Source organism: Aulostomus chinensis, chromosome 2 (assembly GCF_037954235.1).
Source record: "Aulostomus chinensis isolate RoL2024-O1b breed Wild chromosome 2, RoL_Achi_v1.0, whole genome shotgun sequence".
NCBI lineage: Eukaryota > Metazoa > Chordata > Actinopteri > Syngnathiformes > Aulostomidae > Aulostomus > Aulostomus chinensis.
The window spans coordinates 6,045,399-6,062,921 of NC_141321.1; the positions used below are offsets into that span (position 1 = coordinate 6,045,399).

The 17,523-nt window shown below is 47.9% G+C and overlaps 1 protein-coding gene across 1 annotated transcript; it reads right to left on the reverse strand.

Annotated features, from left to right (window-relative positions):
* Positions 1-14,852: 14,852 nt before the first annotated feature.
* cartl (cocaine- and amphetamine-regulated transcript-like) lies at positions 14,853-17,088 on the reverse strand. The gene is made up of 3 exons (XM_086193330.1): positions 16,674-17,088; positions 15,654-15,728; positions 14,853-15,202 (listed from the first exon to the last, which is right to left on the reverse strand). Exons 1-3 carry the CDS (start codon positions 16,812-16,814, stop codon positions 15,095-15,097), a joined length of 324 nt encoding a protein of 107 aa, XP_086049456.1. The 5' UTR covers positions 16,815-17,088; the 3' UTR covers positions 14,853-15,094.
* Between the last annotated feature and the right edge of the window lie 435 nt (positions 17,089-17,523).

Genomic DNA, 17,523 nt, shown 5'->3' on the forward strand with positions numbered 1-17,523 from the left:
GGCAAAATACCACTATTAGCGAAAAGACGAGCAAGTAAAGATCCAAAACCAGGCAGGAAGGTCAACAATCTGACAGCCAGGGGAGGTAAGATGCCATCCTTACAAAGGTTGTTGATGGTGATGTGGAGCAGGTGTGACAGCGGTGATGAGGTGCAGGTGTGGAAGCACAGGCTGGCATCCCCTGAGGTTGGCGCCATCTAGGGGAAAGAGCAGATACTACACCAGCAAGGTGTGCAGATCTTAACATTGTGCTTGGAAAGGGCCGTTAAGACCATGGTGAGTCGCCAGTCATGGACATCAGTCGTAGGCCCATGCACCACAGTGTCATCCAGATAAATGGCGACACCTGGTATGCCAGCCACCACTGAGGCCATGACTTTCTGGAACCAAGTAGGGGCGGAGCTTAGACCAAAAGGCATTTGGGTGTATCGAAACACTCCGGCATGCATCACAAAGGCTGTGAGGTTCCTGCTGCTCTGGTGGAGGGGAACTTCTAGGTGTCCCTGTCTGAAGTCGAGCTTGAAAAACACGCCAGAGCCGTAGAATTGAGCCGTTAACTCCTCAGCAGTGGGCAGTAGCTTCTTGTCGGGGATCACTGCCTTCACTGCCTGTAGATCGACGCAGGGACGGAGGCCCCCTGACTTCTTCATTGTCACCACCTGGTTAGAAGCCCAGGGCAGCGCGTCCACTGGCTCAATAATTCCAGCTTCCAGCAGTTTCTTCAGTTCTATGGTGACCCCATCACAGAGGGCTAGTGGGCTGCGGTGCAGGGGCTGAATGACCGGTTTCACTGTTGGGTCGAGGAGTGGCTGGTTGGCGAAAGCAGAGAGGCAGCCTAGACCCTCGAACAATGAAGGCCACCCTTGCTGCCACGGCATGGTGACAGTCAGGATTGCTGCCCCCTCTGTGTCCAAGAGGAAGAAACAAGTCAAGCCCCATCAGGTTGGCCCCGCGGCGAGCAACATGAAAAATGACATTTGGGAGGAGCTTCGTCCTGTAGCCAACTGTTGTCTTGCTTATAGGTGTCAAAGTTCTGTGGGGAAACACTGGCACCAGTGTCCAAGAGCAGGGGAATGCATACCTCATTGATTTCAACAGTGCGCGATTTGAAAGTCACTGGACCAGATGTCACGTGATAGGCATTGTGGATGATGAGCGAGCCCCACAGTTGGCACGGGGTTGTTGTGCGCAGGCCTGAGAACGCTGCCAGTGCAGCTGCATCACATCTGAGACTGAGGACTCAGGCGCTGGTGGCAGTGAGGGGAACGAGAGGCTTGGAGGGGCAGCTTGACTGGGGGTAACCACCTGCTGCGTCACTATAGCAGAAAATTCAGCTGCACTCTTTCTTTGTAGAGCCAAGTCTCACGCACTTTGGTGTTGCTTGTGTGTTCGATCAGCTGGTCTCTCGTCATATATCATGTGATATCATCTCGTCCTGCAGCGCGCCGAACTTGCATGAGCTGGCCAGCCCTCGTAGGTTAGCCACAAACTGCTGACACTCACCCAGCAGCTGGCGTCCCTGGCAAAAATAAATTGCCGCAGGAGTGCACTTTGCAGAGCAGAAAAGGGGTCCTTCAGACGTCCCACAATCACAGCATAAGAGGAAAAAACATCGGTCGTGCCCACCAACGTCTCCAGCACGCGCTGTCCCTCAGCTCCCAAACAGAGCTTTTCCTCCGAGCATCACTCACTCCGTCGACCCCCAAGGCTATGAGGTTGTTCTCAAAGGATTGCAGCCATTGTTTTTTTGTCCTAGGGAGGTGGTCCCGGACGCGGGTGCCTTCGGCTCATCGGCGGCCTCTCGGTTGAGTGTGGGATCCCTGTGTTCTGGGGGTGTCTGTCTATCTATCTATCTATCTATCTATCTATCTATCTATCTATCTATCTATCATCTATCATCTATCTATCCATCCATCCATCATCCATCCCTCCCTCCCTCCATGTTCCCCCTCTCCTCCTGTTGAGGGTGGTGGGGGTGGAGCCTATCCCAGCAGCCTTCCCCCTGGACAGGTCACCAGTCCATGGCAGGGCCAACACATAGAGACAGACAACCATTGGCTCTCCCAGCCACGCCTACGGTCAATTTAGAGTCTGGATTAACCTGGTCCCCTCTTGATGTCTTTGGACTGTGGAGGAAGCTGGAGTACCAGAGAGAACCCAGCAGGAACAGGGAGAACATGGAGACTCACCCAGAAAGACCCCGTGCTGCAGCCGGGGCTCCACCCACAACCTTCTTGCTGGGGGCCACAGTGAGGACCACTGCTCCACCGGGCCACCTGTGTTTAAACGATGTTTTTTAAGTAACTTGAACATGTTTAAAATGTGTTAAAAGATGCTAAAAACAATTGAAATACTATTTTCAATTGTGCAATTCTAAAAATTAAATTGTTTCATGAAAGAATTCACACATTTCCTGTAAGAATCTGTTCACATTTTTGAATCAAACATACAATATAAGAACAGAAATAATGATATTAGGACAATAATATACCTTATCCTGGTTAGGGCCTCCAAATGTGTGTATGTGTGTGTGTGTGTGTGTGCGTGTGCGTGTGTGTGTGTGTGTGTGTGTGTGTGTGTGTGTGTGTGTGAGAGACACTCAACACTCCACCTGTCTTGATCTGATTGCTGCTGATTTATTCAGGTGGAGGTCATTCGTAAACTCTGTTTTCACAGTTGCCCGTTATTCAGAGTGTTGTTTATACGTACATGTCATCAAATCTTGGTGGCATCGTAGAAGGAAGCATCCATCAGTGGTCTGGCAGCATCTTGCCACATGTACAGCAGTGGAAATACTTTGCATCAGAGCTTCCAGGGAGTGTTACCAACTCAGCGCTAAGCTCACTGACTGCATTATTAGCAAAATAACACTGAAAACTAACGTGACTGAAATGGTTTTGGGTTCACTTCAGATAGAAAACTAGAACGTAGAACATAGGGATGTGCAGGGGCGGTGGTTATCTTCAATCATTCGTGGGACTGTGCTCTGTAGCATGTAAACAGGACAGTGAATATTCTCTGACTACCTCATGTTAGGAACCAAATATTCACACGTTGTCTTTATTTAAAATAAGGTCAAAAGTCAGATACTTGCTGTCCCTGTACACGCAGCGAGCGTCATGTGTGGTGTTAGGTTCAGGTCTCAGAACTCAACGTCTGGCTAGTAAACAGGAAGAGCATCGGCCTGCAGCTGCGGTGGCTCAGGTTCGGTCCACAGCGACTGTGACGTCTCTTACTCAGTAAACTAAAGAGGGTTGAGGCGTTGTTGAGGGCACAGTGTGTTTGGGTGTTGACTGAGCAAGAAGCCCACAGCGTAGCAGATCCAAGTGCCCACCACCACCACCACCACCTCGTCATCAGCAGCTGACTCAGGACCACGAGAGTCACGACAAGTGTTGTGTTACGTTTTGAACAGGTGATTCATTAAACCTCTGCATTACTTTTAAAGTTTCTTCTGTTACTGGACACGTATTTTGTCAATCATACCTGAGATGTTTCAACGGTCAACTTCTGTCTTTGTCAGAGGCGTCGCTGGGTGGCGAGAGACGTGTATAAATCAGCTCGTGTTCACTTCTGGATTGTCTTGAGCTCAACTTGGATTCAAATCAATTCCAGTCTGAAGTTTCTGTCACTGTCTGAGGTGGATGGAAAGTCACTGCTTGTTACTCCAGGTGAGGAGAGGAAAAAAATCAATGCTGTCTGAACTATTTGGGGCTTTTCACAGCCACAATGTTGCAACTTGAAGTGACAAGTGAGGTCGCATGGAAGGACAGGTCTGAACGATGTTGCTCAGACTAACTGTTCAAGACTCCAGCGTGAACATTTCCCAGGTTGTTGTTTTATTTTTGAAACAAAATGTCTCCCCAGGAATTGCAAAGGCATGTCATCCTGCTGAAATTACATTCATTTGTTGTCTGTGCCAGCCAACGCAGGGAACCACAAACATGTAGAGTCGTATCAGCGCACTCTCACCCTTCCGTGTCAGAAACAGCATGCTTGCTCACAGCTGTAACACCCAGTGAATCAGGTTTGGCACGCGAGGTCCTTTGACCTCGACTGAGATTCCTTTTTTTGATGAAGTTGTGATGTTTAAGTTTGGATGAAAGCAACATGTACTTTGAGCAATAAATTGGACCAAAAATCTAGGTGTAACAGAAAAGATGCAAAATGAAATTCAGGGCTGAACAAGGGCGTTGGCACAGTGTCAGTATTTACAGTCCTGGGGCAGATTTAGCTCAAAGCTAATGGAGACTGACAGCTAACAACAGCAAAACTGTCAGTTCACTAACTGTCAATCATCCAGTATAATCCACATCTTGCTCAGTAATCCACACAATTTTGATTTTAGTTTAAAAAACCATAACACTTCCAACTTGGTACAGTTTAGCTGTTGTTTTTTGCTGCCAGTCTCCATTAGCTTCAAGCTAAATATGTGGCTGGTTCTTTCTGCATCCAAGAGTCACAAGGAAGTGATGCAGTGGGAAAATGCCTTCATGAGCTCAAGACTCCTATTAGTGAGTACTTAAAGGCAACATACACTTTTTGGATGAAGTATCTCTTTTAAACTAAAATACAAGACTGATGAGGCTCATTGTTTCCCAACTCTCATGCATCACCCCGATTGTCGAAGACAGAAATTAAAGATTGCTCACTTTACGAATCAAAATCAACCTTTTGAAGGATCTTTCTCAATGACATTAAAAAGTAAATCATTTAGATCAGTGGCTCCCAAGCATTTCTGGCTCCTGTGCCCGTCTTTAGCTTTCTTCAGCGACAGGTTCCTCCCCTTGTTAGAGCTGCATTGCTACCTTGTTCCACCCACCTGACCAGTCCCTTTGTTTCCCTTGGTAACAAATGACATCAGCAGGCAAAGGTCCTTTCTCCAAGCTTCATCCCTCATAAAGAAAAAACGCCATAGTCACTGTAGTGATTCATGACGGCACCGGTCTGTTGTTTTTTGCCAGCATCTACAAACCATAGGGGTGGGGTGGTGAGACTGCTCACTGTATCAAAATGAAATTATTCTACTGCACAGTTCTGGGCAAGAAGCATTTATTCGCAAATAGAAAACACTCTGTCATTATTGATAAAAGTAAAATCATTTTCCAGAGCAGTGCACCAACTGTCACCAGAAGATACTTCGATGTCACAGTCGTCTAAGTATGACGGCTAAGAACTGTGGACAGGCCCAGTTGTCCAACCAGCACCCAGGCTCCATTTGTTTCAGGGTCAAGTCACCTGTTAGGCTGTGTTCAGGCCAAATCCCGCACTCCTCCGAAGGTGCAGTTCTCCTTCATTAGAGAGAGGGTCGTGCATTTCACCTGCACCTGCTGCTTCAGTCCAGACAGGTTGAACCTGAGGCCTCCTGAAAGTGGGTGATGATTATGCAGGGGGAGACAGCACAGCTGATGCATGGTTAGTGTTGTGAAAGCGTTAGATTTGAAAGGGACGGTTTGATTTATTTAAGTTAGGTTAAACCCTAACCCGAATTACCAGAGTGTAATCAACTCAGAGAAGTGAGCTGACTTGCCCGTCTGTACTTGTTCAACACAGGTAAACAGGTGAGGCTCAGCATCGTCTCTCTCTGCCTTCAGGATAACTTGGGTGTCAGAAATCCAGCACAATGCACATCACCTTCACGCTGCTGTCAACGTGGAGGTCAAAGAATCCTGGATAACTCTGTTAGCTTGGCGGGTCAAGAGAGAAAAACCAAAGAGAAATGGTGAGGTCACTGTTCAGCTCCACGCACTGAGCAACGAAAATCAATCAATCAGTCAGTCAGTCAGTCAGTCAGTCAGTCAGACTTTTTTTTTATGCTTTTTTCATACAAGTAAGACGTAGTACAAAAAAAGCGATTTAAAAAAGTCTTAAAAGAAGTCCGGCTTCCTCCACAGTCCAAAGACATCAAGAGGGACCAGGTTAATCCAGACTCTAAATTGACCGTAGGCGTGGCTGGGAGAGCCAATGGTTGTCTGTCTCTATGTGTTGGCCCTGCCATGGACTGGTGACCTGTCCAGGGGGAAGGCTGCTGGGATAGGCTCCACCCCCACCACCCTCAACAGGAGAAGAGGGAGGGAGGGATGGATGATGGATGGATGGGTGGATAGAATGATGGCGGGATGGAGGGATAGATGGAGGGATGATGGATGGACAGATGATGGATGGATGGATGGAGGGATGGAAGGTGTGTTTGTCACCCAGCTGGTTGATGAGGTCCATCCAGCAGGACGTTCGTGGTGAAGCAACTTCTAACAGCGAGCAATGACCCTAAATTCACTGTGACAGATAGAAGATTCCAGACTTGCAGGTAACAGTGCTGCACAAAAAAGCAGCTGTCCAACAAGCATCCAAAACTAATTAGGGATGCTAAATAATTAATGGAGGCGGGCCGCTGTTATTAGAGTTGTTGTAATTACTCACATTAGTCACGGAGATGGCGGGTTAATGTATTGTCCTCCTGTTTGACAGTCAAACTGGAGTAATGTCCTGTTTAAGGGAATTAGCTCAGACGCCAAGGCCGTTGGTGGTCAGCTTTATTTACTGATGAAACATCCAAGACGTGCGACTGCTGCTTCCTGAGCAACGTGGGAAGAAACACGGGACAGAGAAGAGAAAGGCCACACTTAAAAATAAACAGGTAACATTTACAGGGAAAAGAGCATTTTATTATTAAAACTGCTGGAGGTGATGAGCAGCATCGCTCTTTATATGAGAAATGCTGTCGTTAAATGTCAAAATGTAGGCTGCCTACTGGGACTGGAGAGGAAAAAGGTATGAAATTCCTTCATGAATGCATATTTGTAGCACGTGTTTTCACGTTGTCAACATAAGATGACATTAAGCTTCACTTTAACTTTTGTTGGATTGTCTAATTCGCAAACTGTCCACTTTATGCTTGTACTGAATGTCTGTGGTTGTTCAAAGTAAAGTTTAGTCACTTCAGCGAAAGTTCTTGCCAGAGAATTCACGTGAGTCAAAGTAACGTTTGAGCTCTGAAATGCCCCCAATGTCATTGGAGAAGGCAAATGACATGAAAATACAGGAAATAGGAATTAGCTTTTTATTTCCACATTCTTTTTTGTTTTTGTTCACATTGCGACTGTCGTACGATGTGCTTCGCACGCCCTCTGGGCCCTTGGCATGACCTGTAAAGATTTCATAGATGGAGATGGTCAAATTCTGTTTTTTCTGAATGCGATGAGGGCTCAAACTCCTCCATGCTTGAAAACAAAGATGAGATTAGCTTTTCAACTCATGAGCTGCTGAATGAAGGTTGGAACAGCTGCAGGTGGGGATGCAGACCTTTGGTCCAGACTCCTTGCAGTCGTGATGGGGAGCTTCTCCGTGTACCACATCTGTAGCCATGTGAAGAGTTTGGTTCCTCATGTTTTTGTTTCCAACTGAAGCACCAATCCAGGGACTGAGGGACTCCAGTCACATTGTAACGCTGCTTGTATTTGGTCATTCTGTGCGATGCTTTGAACACCTGAACAACCATTTATCGGCTGCTTTTTTCTTAATGTAAAAAAAAAGTGTTTTGAGCCCACAGAGCAAGAGGTGGAAGGGGAAGGGACATCCAACGACGAGAAAGACCTCACTGGACACAACACTGGCGCACGCGCCTGAGCACAGGATGAGTCACCGAGCGCTGGATTGATTTTACAGGAGGAGAAAAGGCAGGGAGTTTTGGTTGAAGAAGCATACTTGGTATCTACCCTAAGATAAAGGGAGGAACTTGTATTTTCCATGTCATCGGATCTGTAAGAAAACAAGAGGCACAGATTTCAGTCGTCCATCTCAGCCAAACTCAGCCGCAGCCAGAACATTTGATTCCACAGTTCATCATCGGAGTTCCCTAACAGTCAGGAGTGAAGCTACTGACGGATGCTTGTTTGAGCAGGACTTCTTTCTCCCTGCAGCGCAGAGGACAGTCCAACACTGATGGGGGGGACAACCAGCAGGACGCCACAGTGAAGAAACATTGCCATCTTCTGGTAAGCCAGCAGGGTGTCTCCAGTCTGCTACACTCAGCTGACTGAAGAACAAGCATTGTAGGGAGCTTTTGAGCTCCGCAGTGTGGAGCAAAGCAGTGTTCTTCAGCCATCAGTCACATGTTCATCCAGGTTTAAGAATGACATGAACCATAACACCCAAAGAAGTAGGAGTGGAAGCTGAGACACGCCCAGGAGAGGGCAGTGTGTCATGTGTTGAACACCTTACACTTTCATTGTCCAGTCAGGAGACACGCTGATCTCCCAGAAACCATTTCAACTTGAGTGGCATCTGGAAACACAACATTTCTGTGTCACGGGCACAGTCCTCCTCAGACAGGGACAGTCTGCTCACGCCAGTGGCAGCTCTTGACACCCCTCCTTATGGTCCGAGCCTGTCGGGAGCAAAGGTAAAAACGGCTGTGAAGGAGTGACAGAGCGCAGCACCAACCACGGCGAGCAGCGCACCTGCACCATTCATCATAGACTAGAGTCACTGCATCCATGCGGAATGTCTCCACCATGTGCACCTGCCACACTGAATTTGACCTTTGACCACCAACATTTTCAGGTCATCATGGCGTCCCAGTAGATGTTGGTGCTTTATTTGGACAAATGTTCTCCAGGCTGTCTTTGTCTCGTTCCTGTCGGAGGATTTCTACACGATGACGTGAAGCTTGTAGCACATTCATGCATCTGGTCTCAAGCAGGCTGTGTGTGCATCACAAGGTCATGAACTGATAGAAAAACCTGACTCCAGGTGAGAGTCCAGAGAATCCTGAAACCAGACTAACATCGACATGTCCCGCGTCTGGCTCAGGAAACGCTTAATTCAGAAAAAGGCCAAACCTAGAAAACAGAGACCGTACGGCCATCCCTGGTCTGTCTGGCACTGACTCAAGTAGTCCAGGTCACAGGAATCTCAGTCGCGTCCAGCTCGTACTCTGATGTTGGCGGCTGCCACAGATTGAATTTCTTCCCCACAGGTCATTGGCATCCCTCTGAAATGTTTTGCAATCTGAACCGTACACAGACAAGTTTGGAATCCCGTCTCCATTCTTGTTCACAGCTCCGGTGTGAAGACCACGTTGTTGGAAAAGGTCCTAAAATGAAAATGAAGGCTTTGTGCCTGGAGGTTTATTTGAATTACATGGCAGTCTAATGGATTTTCTTTTTGGTCCCAGCGTCGGCTCAGTACTTGAAGCTTTCATATTAAAAATTCAGAGCCCACTAACATGTTTTGCCCTGAGATATGCATGATGGATCCGTCTCATAAACTTCATCGTCACAGTCGGAGTGGGCTGCTGCGTTAGCATGATCCATTGTGATGTCAAATCCAAATATTACATTTTAGAGGTTCCGTGTTTAAAGAAGCCTTTGCGGCATGTCAACTTCTGAGCAGGAATACACAAGAATCAGCATTCAGAGCTCCACAGATTTTGGTCCTTCACCTCCACAAAGGAGGTCACCATTCTGTCCGTCAGCAGCTTTATTCAAAGGCTGATTGTCATCAAATTTGGTGGAACGGTGCAGAATGAGCCAAGGAGGAAGCCAATACATTTTAGAGCTGCTCCCGCAGAGCTGTCAGATGATCAGCCAGATCATCTCAAATGTGATCAGGGCCACCTCAAGAACTTGGCGACGGGTCACGTGAGTTTTGGTTAAATGGTGTTATCACAGACGGCCATGTTTGAAATGTCACAACAGAACAGGAAACTGTTGTGTCAGGACTTCCATTAGATCTTTTCCAAACGTAACAGGTTTGATGAGAGTCCCGACCTGAAGACATTAACAGGCTGAATTTTAGTCATAGCGCCACCTGGTGGTTACAGGGTGTGATTCTGATGTTGTGACAGCAGAGTGACGTGTGAACAGGGGCACTGCAGAGACAGGGTGCAGGCACCAGATGAAAAACATAAGCCTTCATCAAAGGTTTGTACACAGAATATCAGTCAGCGAGGTCTAGGGTTTGCTGGGGGGGGGGGGCAATGAGACACAGGTGCAACACACGAGGGCAGGTGAGACAACAGGTGAGACCAAGACAAGCAGGAGAAAGAAGAAAAATCCCAGGTTACAGAGCAGGACATGACAGCTGGAACCAACATAAGTTGACTTACAACAGAAGGTAAATGTGACCATAGCACCACCTAGTGGATTCAGGAAGTGATCCTTGCATCACAAGGATCCACTCACTCATACTTGCAGCTTTATTTACTGACAGATCGCTCCTACCGGGTTTGTCATCCATTACCCAGAGGACAGACTTGTGTGATCCACAAGTGACAAATCCTGTCTTCCTCTGCCTGCAGGACTCAAACATCAAATACCATAAATAAATCAATAAAAACATCCAATGTCCAAGTGAAACCCGAATATTGGATGATCTTCACACTTCCTTTCCCTCCAAAATTTTTGTTGCAGTGCGTAAAACAATTAGTAGCCAGCGGTGCAGCGGCGTGTCACGAATCCTGTCAGGACAAGAAAACATGCAGTCTTACCGCCTCGTGTTCATTGGAGTGGAATCAATCCATGCAAATCAAATTTACCAGCTTCACCTCTGTTTGTTTGGTTTATTGGGTTTCTTAGGTAATTAAAAAAGAAAAACACGCTTTTGCCCACATTTCCCTTCTTTTTGTTTCATCCCACGCCATTCGGGCGGCGTGGCTCAGGGGAGAGCGGCCGTCTACCAACCCAAGGGTCTCTGGTTCGATCCCCTGGTGACCATGTCCAAGTGTCCTTGAGCAAGACACTGAACCCATAATTGCTCCTGATGAGCAGGTTGGTGCCTTGCATGGCAGCTCCACCCTCAGTGTGTGAGTGTGTGTGAGTGTGAATGAGGCGACGCTGTAAAGAGCTTGGAGTGCCGCTAAGGTAGAAAACGCTCTATAAAATGGAGTCCTTTTACTGTTTACCATTCCCACGATCTCCTCTCAATCTTTGTCTTTGAAAAGTCTGGTGACTCATCACACGTGGAGGCTCTCAGCTCCGAGTGCGACTCCTGACCACGCAGAGACTTCAATATGCGGTGCACACAAGTCTCCATTTTATTTTGGGATTTTTTGAATCTCCAATCAGCCGAAAGCGTGAAGGAATGTCGTCACACTGGAGGACAACAGCAGGAGTGGCAGTGTTGGTTTCAGGCAAGGGTCAAAGGTTAACAGCAGACCGTTCAGAGCCTCCCTCTGGGTGCTGGCTGAACGGCAGACAGACGGTAAATGAAGCCATGTCATGTGAGCCAGTGATTGCTCCATTCATCTCTCTCTCTCCAGGGAAACATAAAAACCAGCTCATAACAACATCAAGCCACCGGCGTCACAGTTCACACTCCATTGGTATCAGACATTTGATATCTTTGATGACTAACTTTCCTCTGGTTTTTCCATTTGAGCGATAATCTGGCACAGGTAGGACGCCGCCCTGGTAGGTAGGATGTGTTCACCGACAGGCTCAGGTGAGCATTTCTACTGTTTGCAGCAGCAGAGGTCAGCCATGCTGATATTGAGTGTACTCAAGAACTGCGTTGTTGCAGGGTTGAAACGGTCAAATGAGCAAAGGACAAAATCTTCTGGATGAGGACTACTTTAATGTAGTGTCACGGCTCTGCCATCCGCTACGTCACAGGCCTCATCGCTACTCCTTCGTTTCCGTTTTGGCTGGAAAACGCTGCGTAATTCTTCTGAGAGTCACTCACCCTCTGATAAATGACTGGTTTCACTGTATACTTGGGTATATTTGAGACTACAGAGGAGCCGATAGATGTTCCTGCAGCATGGCAGCGTCAGCAGATACATGAACGCCGTCTAACGCGAGCATCAGAGAGCTACGACCAGCTGCCAGCAGCGGGGCAGGAATGAGTCCTAAACTCTGAAATGAGCTTCTGTTGTTGAGTGTCTGGTTCTCTGGTGTGGAACTCAAATGGGTTTTTGAAGGAGTCCTCGGCTAAGTGCCTGACAGGAGACCTGTGGTTTACGCTGAAGTCAGACATTTGATGTTTGTTCTGCTCAACAACAACAAAATGACATCACACTCATTCAACTTTTTTAAAAACAGTGATGATAAATCGTTAAAACTGACCACAGAAGTTAACGCAGACATGAGACGTCATCACATCAAACAGAGCAAATACTGAGCTGTGGTGACGTAGCAGGGTTGGGTCCCTGGTGGACAGCAGGGGAACTTCCTACTTCATCATGCCGCTCCGAACCCAGAAAAGTGTCGCTGAAAGTTGATGAGTCTCGTCAACTTTTGTTCACCGGCTGATTTTCAGCAATGATCTAAAATCCAGAGATGAAACTCCTCTGGCGTCTTGGGACCACGTGCAGCGAGCTCATGTTGAGATGCTAACTGTTGCGCTTCCTGCCTGCTCTACTGTGCGTCCCGGCTGCTGGTGACCCATCACGCTTCGGTTCTTAGAAATGCGTCACGGAGAAAATATTTTTTCTCTCTTTTTTACTTTCAGTGAAGAGAATGTCTCACTTCATGTTTCTTGACATAGAGATGTGTTTTCCATGATGTAAGAAGTAACATCCACAGCTCCTGAGAGGAGCGGCAATCATCAGTTGAATCTGATGTCCTGGCGACTGCGATTGTGCTCTGTAGCAGAATCACAGATGCAACAGGCAAATGTGAGGGGGAAATCGAAGGCCGAGCAGGAGCCACTTCATTTGCTATTGACTTGTTTTTATTGGAGGCTAAATTGCTTCAGGCATTGAACCAGGGAACCATTATACTGCTGTTTGTCTCCAAAGCCCAAAGGAGCCAAAAGACCTTTAAATGAGCTCTTCACTCTTTTATGGCTCTGTGGATTCAGACCCTGGGGACACGTGAAGCGCTCGTCTCTGCTGGCTTTCTCTCTGGAGAGAGCGAGCCTTTGCCCAAAGCTTTCACTCACAACAGTTTCCCCTGAGGTGGATAGCACAGCATATTCAGTTGATGGTTTACGACAGACAGAGGCAGGAGAGCAAATGTTCGCAAGAAAAGATTCAAGGCTCAGCTGTTTGTCCAGAAATGTTTCACACTGGCAAGACGACTTTTTGTTTTTAAGCAAATTAATATTGTGTCAATATAGATACTTTTTTAGGGTGCTGATCTTTAAATTTAAAAGATGCAGATATTACAGAACTCAAAGGTCACTGAGAGATTTGTTTCACGCCTCGCCTCTCGGTGGCTGCTGCTGGTACTCAGGTCGACTTTGGGGGGTCGCAGTGGACTGAGGATTTCCTGTTCCTGTGTTATCTGGTGAAAACTCCTCCACCTCAAAAGAAGAACATGTTTTCTTCAGTCTACCATGACACCAGAAGGCTAAGTGCCTAAAAGCTGATCTAAAAGGCGTACATCCACAGATCACCGTGAGACTTTTCACTTCCTGCGCTCTCACAGCCGCCTCCCTCTGCAAGAGCAGCTGTTTCCACGGAAGAGACCGAACATTAGCGTCCCTGCCCCAAACAGCAGGGATGCTAATCACTGGGAGAAAAAGCAGAGCAGTGAGCGCTGCTCCAGGGTCTGAGTCACGAGAACTCTGAATTGAAATAAGAAGCTTGTGGACACATCAAGATGATGAAAAATTTCATGTGACTGCAAATGTTTCCATCATCGAAGTGATGACGTGCTGGTCAGCTACAGCTGTCTACCTGAGCTCCATCTGGTCCAAACACAGAACCTCAGCCTCAGAGATCACGTCTGTAGAAATGACAAGTAGTCAGCAAACATTCATCTCTGCTGCTGGAAACAAAGAGTGTTGATGTGTGGGACTCTGTCCGTCCAGCTGAGTACACTTCCTGTGTGCTGCTGTCAGCCCTCGCAGGCTAATTATGCACACAACCTTCGCATATGAAGTCAGGCATGACAGTGGACAAGTGCAAGACTCGTTTTTTGTGAAAACAATGTTTTCACCAGCGGAGGGTCCGTTTCATCCAGAGGGGCTTTGTGGATCCAGGATGGAAGGTTGGAGGGACAATAAAGACAGTCGTGGACACTGGCTCATCAACCCTGAGAACAACGCCATTCCAACTTGGTCCTGTCACTGGTTTAGATGCTCTTGAGCAGGAAGGAGTTGCCACAGTCACACAGCTGCCCAATCCGAGGGCCACCAGTCCATCCATTTTCTATACTGTTTATCTGTCTGGGTCAAGGGGGGGGGGGGGGGGCTGGTGGTGGGGCTGGAGCCTATCCCAGCAGCCTTCCCCCTGGACAGGTCACCAGTCCATGGCAGGGCCAACACATAGAGACAGACAACCATTGGCTCTCCCAGCCACGCCTACGGTCAATTTAGAGTCTGGATTAACCTGGTCCCTCTTGATGTCTTTGGACTGTGGAGGAAGCTGGAGTACCAGAGAGAACCCAGCAGGAACAGGGAGAACATGGAGACTCACCCAGAAAGACCCCGTGCTGCAGCCAGGGCTCCACCCACAACCTTCTTGATGGGGGCCGCAGTGAGGACCACTGCTCCACCCACAACCTTCTTGCTGGGGGGCCACAGGGAGGACCACTGCACCACCAGGCCACCTATCTTGTTCAAGGGTACTTTGATATTTTTTCAGCTTTTTTTTGTAACATATACATTTGAATATTCATGTACAACAACCAGAATTATAAGTCAGTATTAACACTTCTACATGCTGGTGTATTAACCATTGCAGAAGCAGAAAAAATGCCTTGGTCCCTGGCTGTCACCTTCTGGGTGAGGAGGGGATGTCACGGTCCCCACGTCCAGCTCCTTTCCAGGTGAGACAGTGAAGCATTTGGATAAATTATGGTACCATTAAAACCTGACAAATCCCTGCACAGCAGCAGCAGGAATAAATGCTTCAAATAAGCACAAGTAAAAACAGCAACATGTATGTTGATAAATCTGTTTATTGAACGTGAAACATGTACATGCTGCAGTACATAGCCAGGACTGTCCACTAGAAAACTCCATGCTAGCCTCTAGGCTACCACCAAACAACAACAATGCAAGACAGATAGAAACAGAGAGAGGAGGAGGAGAAAGAGGTGGAGGAGGAGGAGGGGGAGGTGGAGGAGGGGGAAGAGGTGGAGGAGGAGGAGGTGGAGGAGGAGGAGGAGGTGGAGGGTTGGTCCTGTAGAAAAGCCCTCATCGGTGGTTAGATGCACTTGAGCAGGTAGGAGTTGCAGTTGGCTCCTCTGCCGCAGTCACACAGCTTCCCAATGCGAGGGCCGAACTTCATGGCGCACCGGTCACCCATGCCACACTGGGGGGGGGGGGGGGCAGATAGAGTCCAGCTGTCACAATTGTGTTAACAACAGCAGATATTTTTTGACACATGGTGAGGTATGCATGTGTGTGTGTGTGGGGGGGGGGTTCTTTCTGCGTCGGCCAGTGGAGTGACTCAACTCTGTTCTGAGCTCTCATGGGGCCCTGCAGTGTCTTTCTGAGGCATTTACTTTCTCTCTCTAGCATTTTGACTTCCTTCTTTCAATTAATTGTGGTTGCGCTGTGATGCTGATTAGCCTGTAATTATACACGGGAGAAGCTGCTGTTGTCATTTCCTTGTTATCTTTTAATTGGTGGAAGGTCATTGGTTCCATTCAAGAGCAGGGAATGAAGGACAAACACACACTGATGTCTGAGCCATGTCTCAATGCTGGAGCATCACGGCAAGTGAGGCTGAATTTAGAAATGTGTCTATAAGATGGAGTTACCAGTGGGATACTCCCTCTTTTCTCAGTAGAAATCCGGTTCTGCATGCGGCCCAGCAAAGCCTCCAGTGCCTCCATCTGCTCGGCAGAGAAGATGATAAAAATAACAGAAACATTCATCAACTCAAATCTCTTAAACATGTTACATTTTCAAGTGGACAAAAATATAAAATATAGAAGAATGTCTGGATGGTAACACCATCACTGCCTGTCCTTCACTGTAACCAAACCACAGCCGCAGCAGCCAGACGTCCTGCAGCCTGGAGGCTCTCCTGAAACGCCTCTGACTACACGCGTGAAGCGCTTCAACATGGATTGTCTACACAAAAAGTGACTATTATTCCTGATATTGCAGAAGAAATAATGAAAATAAGAACTTAAGAATTCAAGTATTTAATACAAAGTAGGATTTTAAAATTGTCCAAGAATTTACAAAAGAAATTTAGTCCAATAAAAAGTGGAATTATTCTCAAACGATACAAAGTAAACTGAGGGGCAGAAGCTGAGCAAAGCAGCGCTCATCAACGCAGCATGATGGAACTCTGCCCTGACCACGGTCACGTGATCTCCTGTTCAATAATAATGATAATAATAATAATAACAACAACAACAACACATGTTCTCATGCAGTCTCAGACATCTCCTCAATCATGACACACCAGATGATTTTAAAACCAGGTTCATCTTCACTACAGCGACAATAATTTTGACAAATTTATCTGACATGTTTATGTTTGCAGAATGTCTTAATATCGGTGTTATTTGAAGCTTTTTTTTAAATGCATTTGTGTTGAAATACAACATGAAACTTAAACTCGGTCTCATTCAAGTTTTTCTCCTTCCTCCACGCGTACAGCATCAACTTACGTCCAGAGACGAACAGAATTCGAAAAATATTAGCAAAAGAAAAAATGACTTTGGAAGAGTAAGTTTTTAGGTCAACTTTTGTAAGTCAAAATTTAATATTTTCTAAATTGAGGACAGTGACCCGCGACTGTCCTGGTCCAGCTGAGGGATACCGACCAGGTCTCTGTCTGCTGCGGCTTCCGGTCGCTCGTCTCCGAGGTCCTCGGCGGACACCTCCTGGGACGCCTGGCCGTGACAAAGGACGGTCAACAGGCCGACGAGCAGCAGCCCGCGGATGATCACGCTGGAGCTCTCCATAGTGCTGGTCCCGGTAGACGAGGGCGGAGGTCCCGGTGCAAGAGGTGGGACAGCGGCGTCCTGAGAGAAGGCGAGAGACGAGGAGGAGGAGGAGAAGAGAGGAGGAGGAGGAGAAGAGCTTGGCAGCAGGTCCACATAAGAGTCTCCCTCCAGCTGCGGATCCTCTCCTCCCTCTTATAGAAGTCATGGCCCCGCCCGGGAGGCCACTGCGGGATCACCGGGCAGGAGGAGGCTGGTAGGGTGCAGCAGGGATGGAGGGTGCAGCAGGGTGACGGAGGGTGCAGCAGGAATGGAGGAGTGCAGCAAGGATGGAGGGTGCAGCAGGGTGACGGAGGGTGCAGCAGGGTGTCGGAGGGTGCAGCAGGAATGGAGGAGTGCAGCAAGGATGGAGGGTGCAGCAGGGTGACGGAGGGTGCAGCAGGGTGTCGGAGGGTGCAGCAGGAATGGAGGGGTGCAGCAAGGATGGAGGGTGCAGCAGGGATGGAGGGGTGCAGCAGGGATGGAGGGGTGCAGCAGGGTGACGGAGGGGTGCAGCAGAGTGACGGAGGGTGCAGCAGGGATGGAGGGTGCAGCAGGGTGATGACGTGAAACCTGAAACGTGAAATTGGTGACTCCGGCGACCACAGCCAAGTGTATTCCGGCAGCCAGAGGGGGCGCCGTCGAGTCAAATTTAAAACTGCTGGCTAAAAGTAAACTTAAATACGATAAA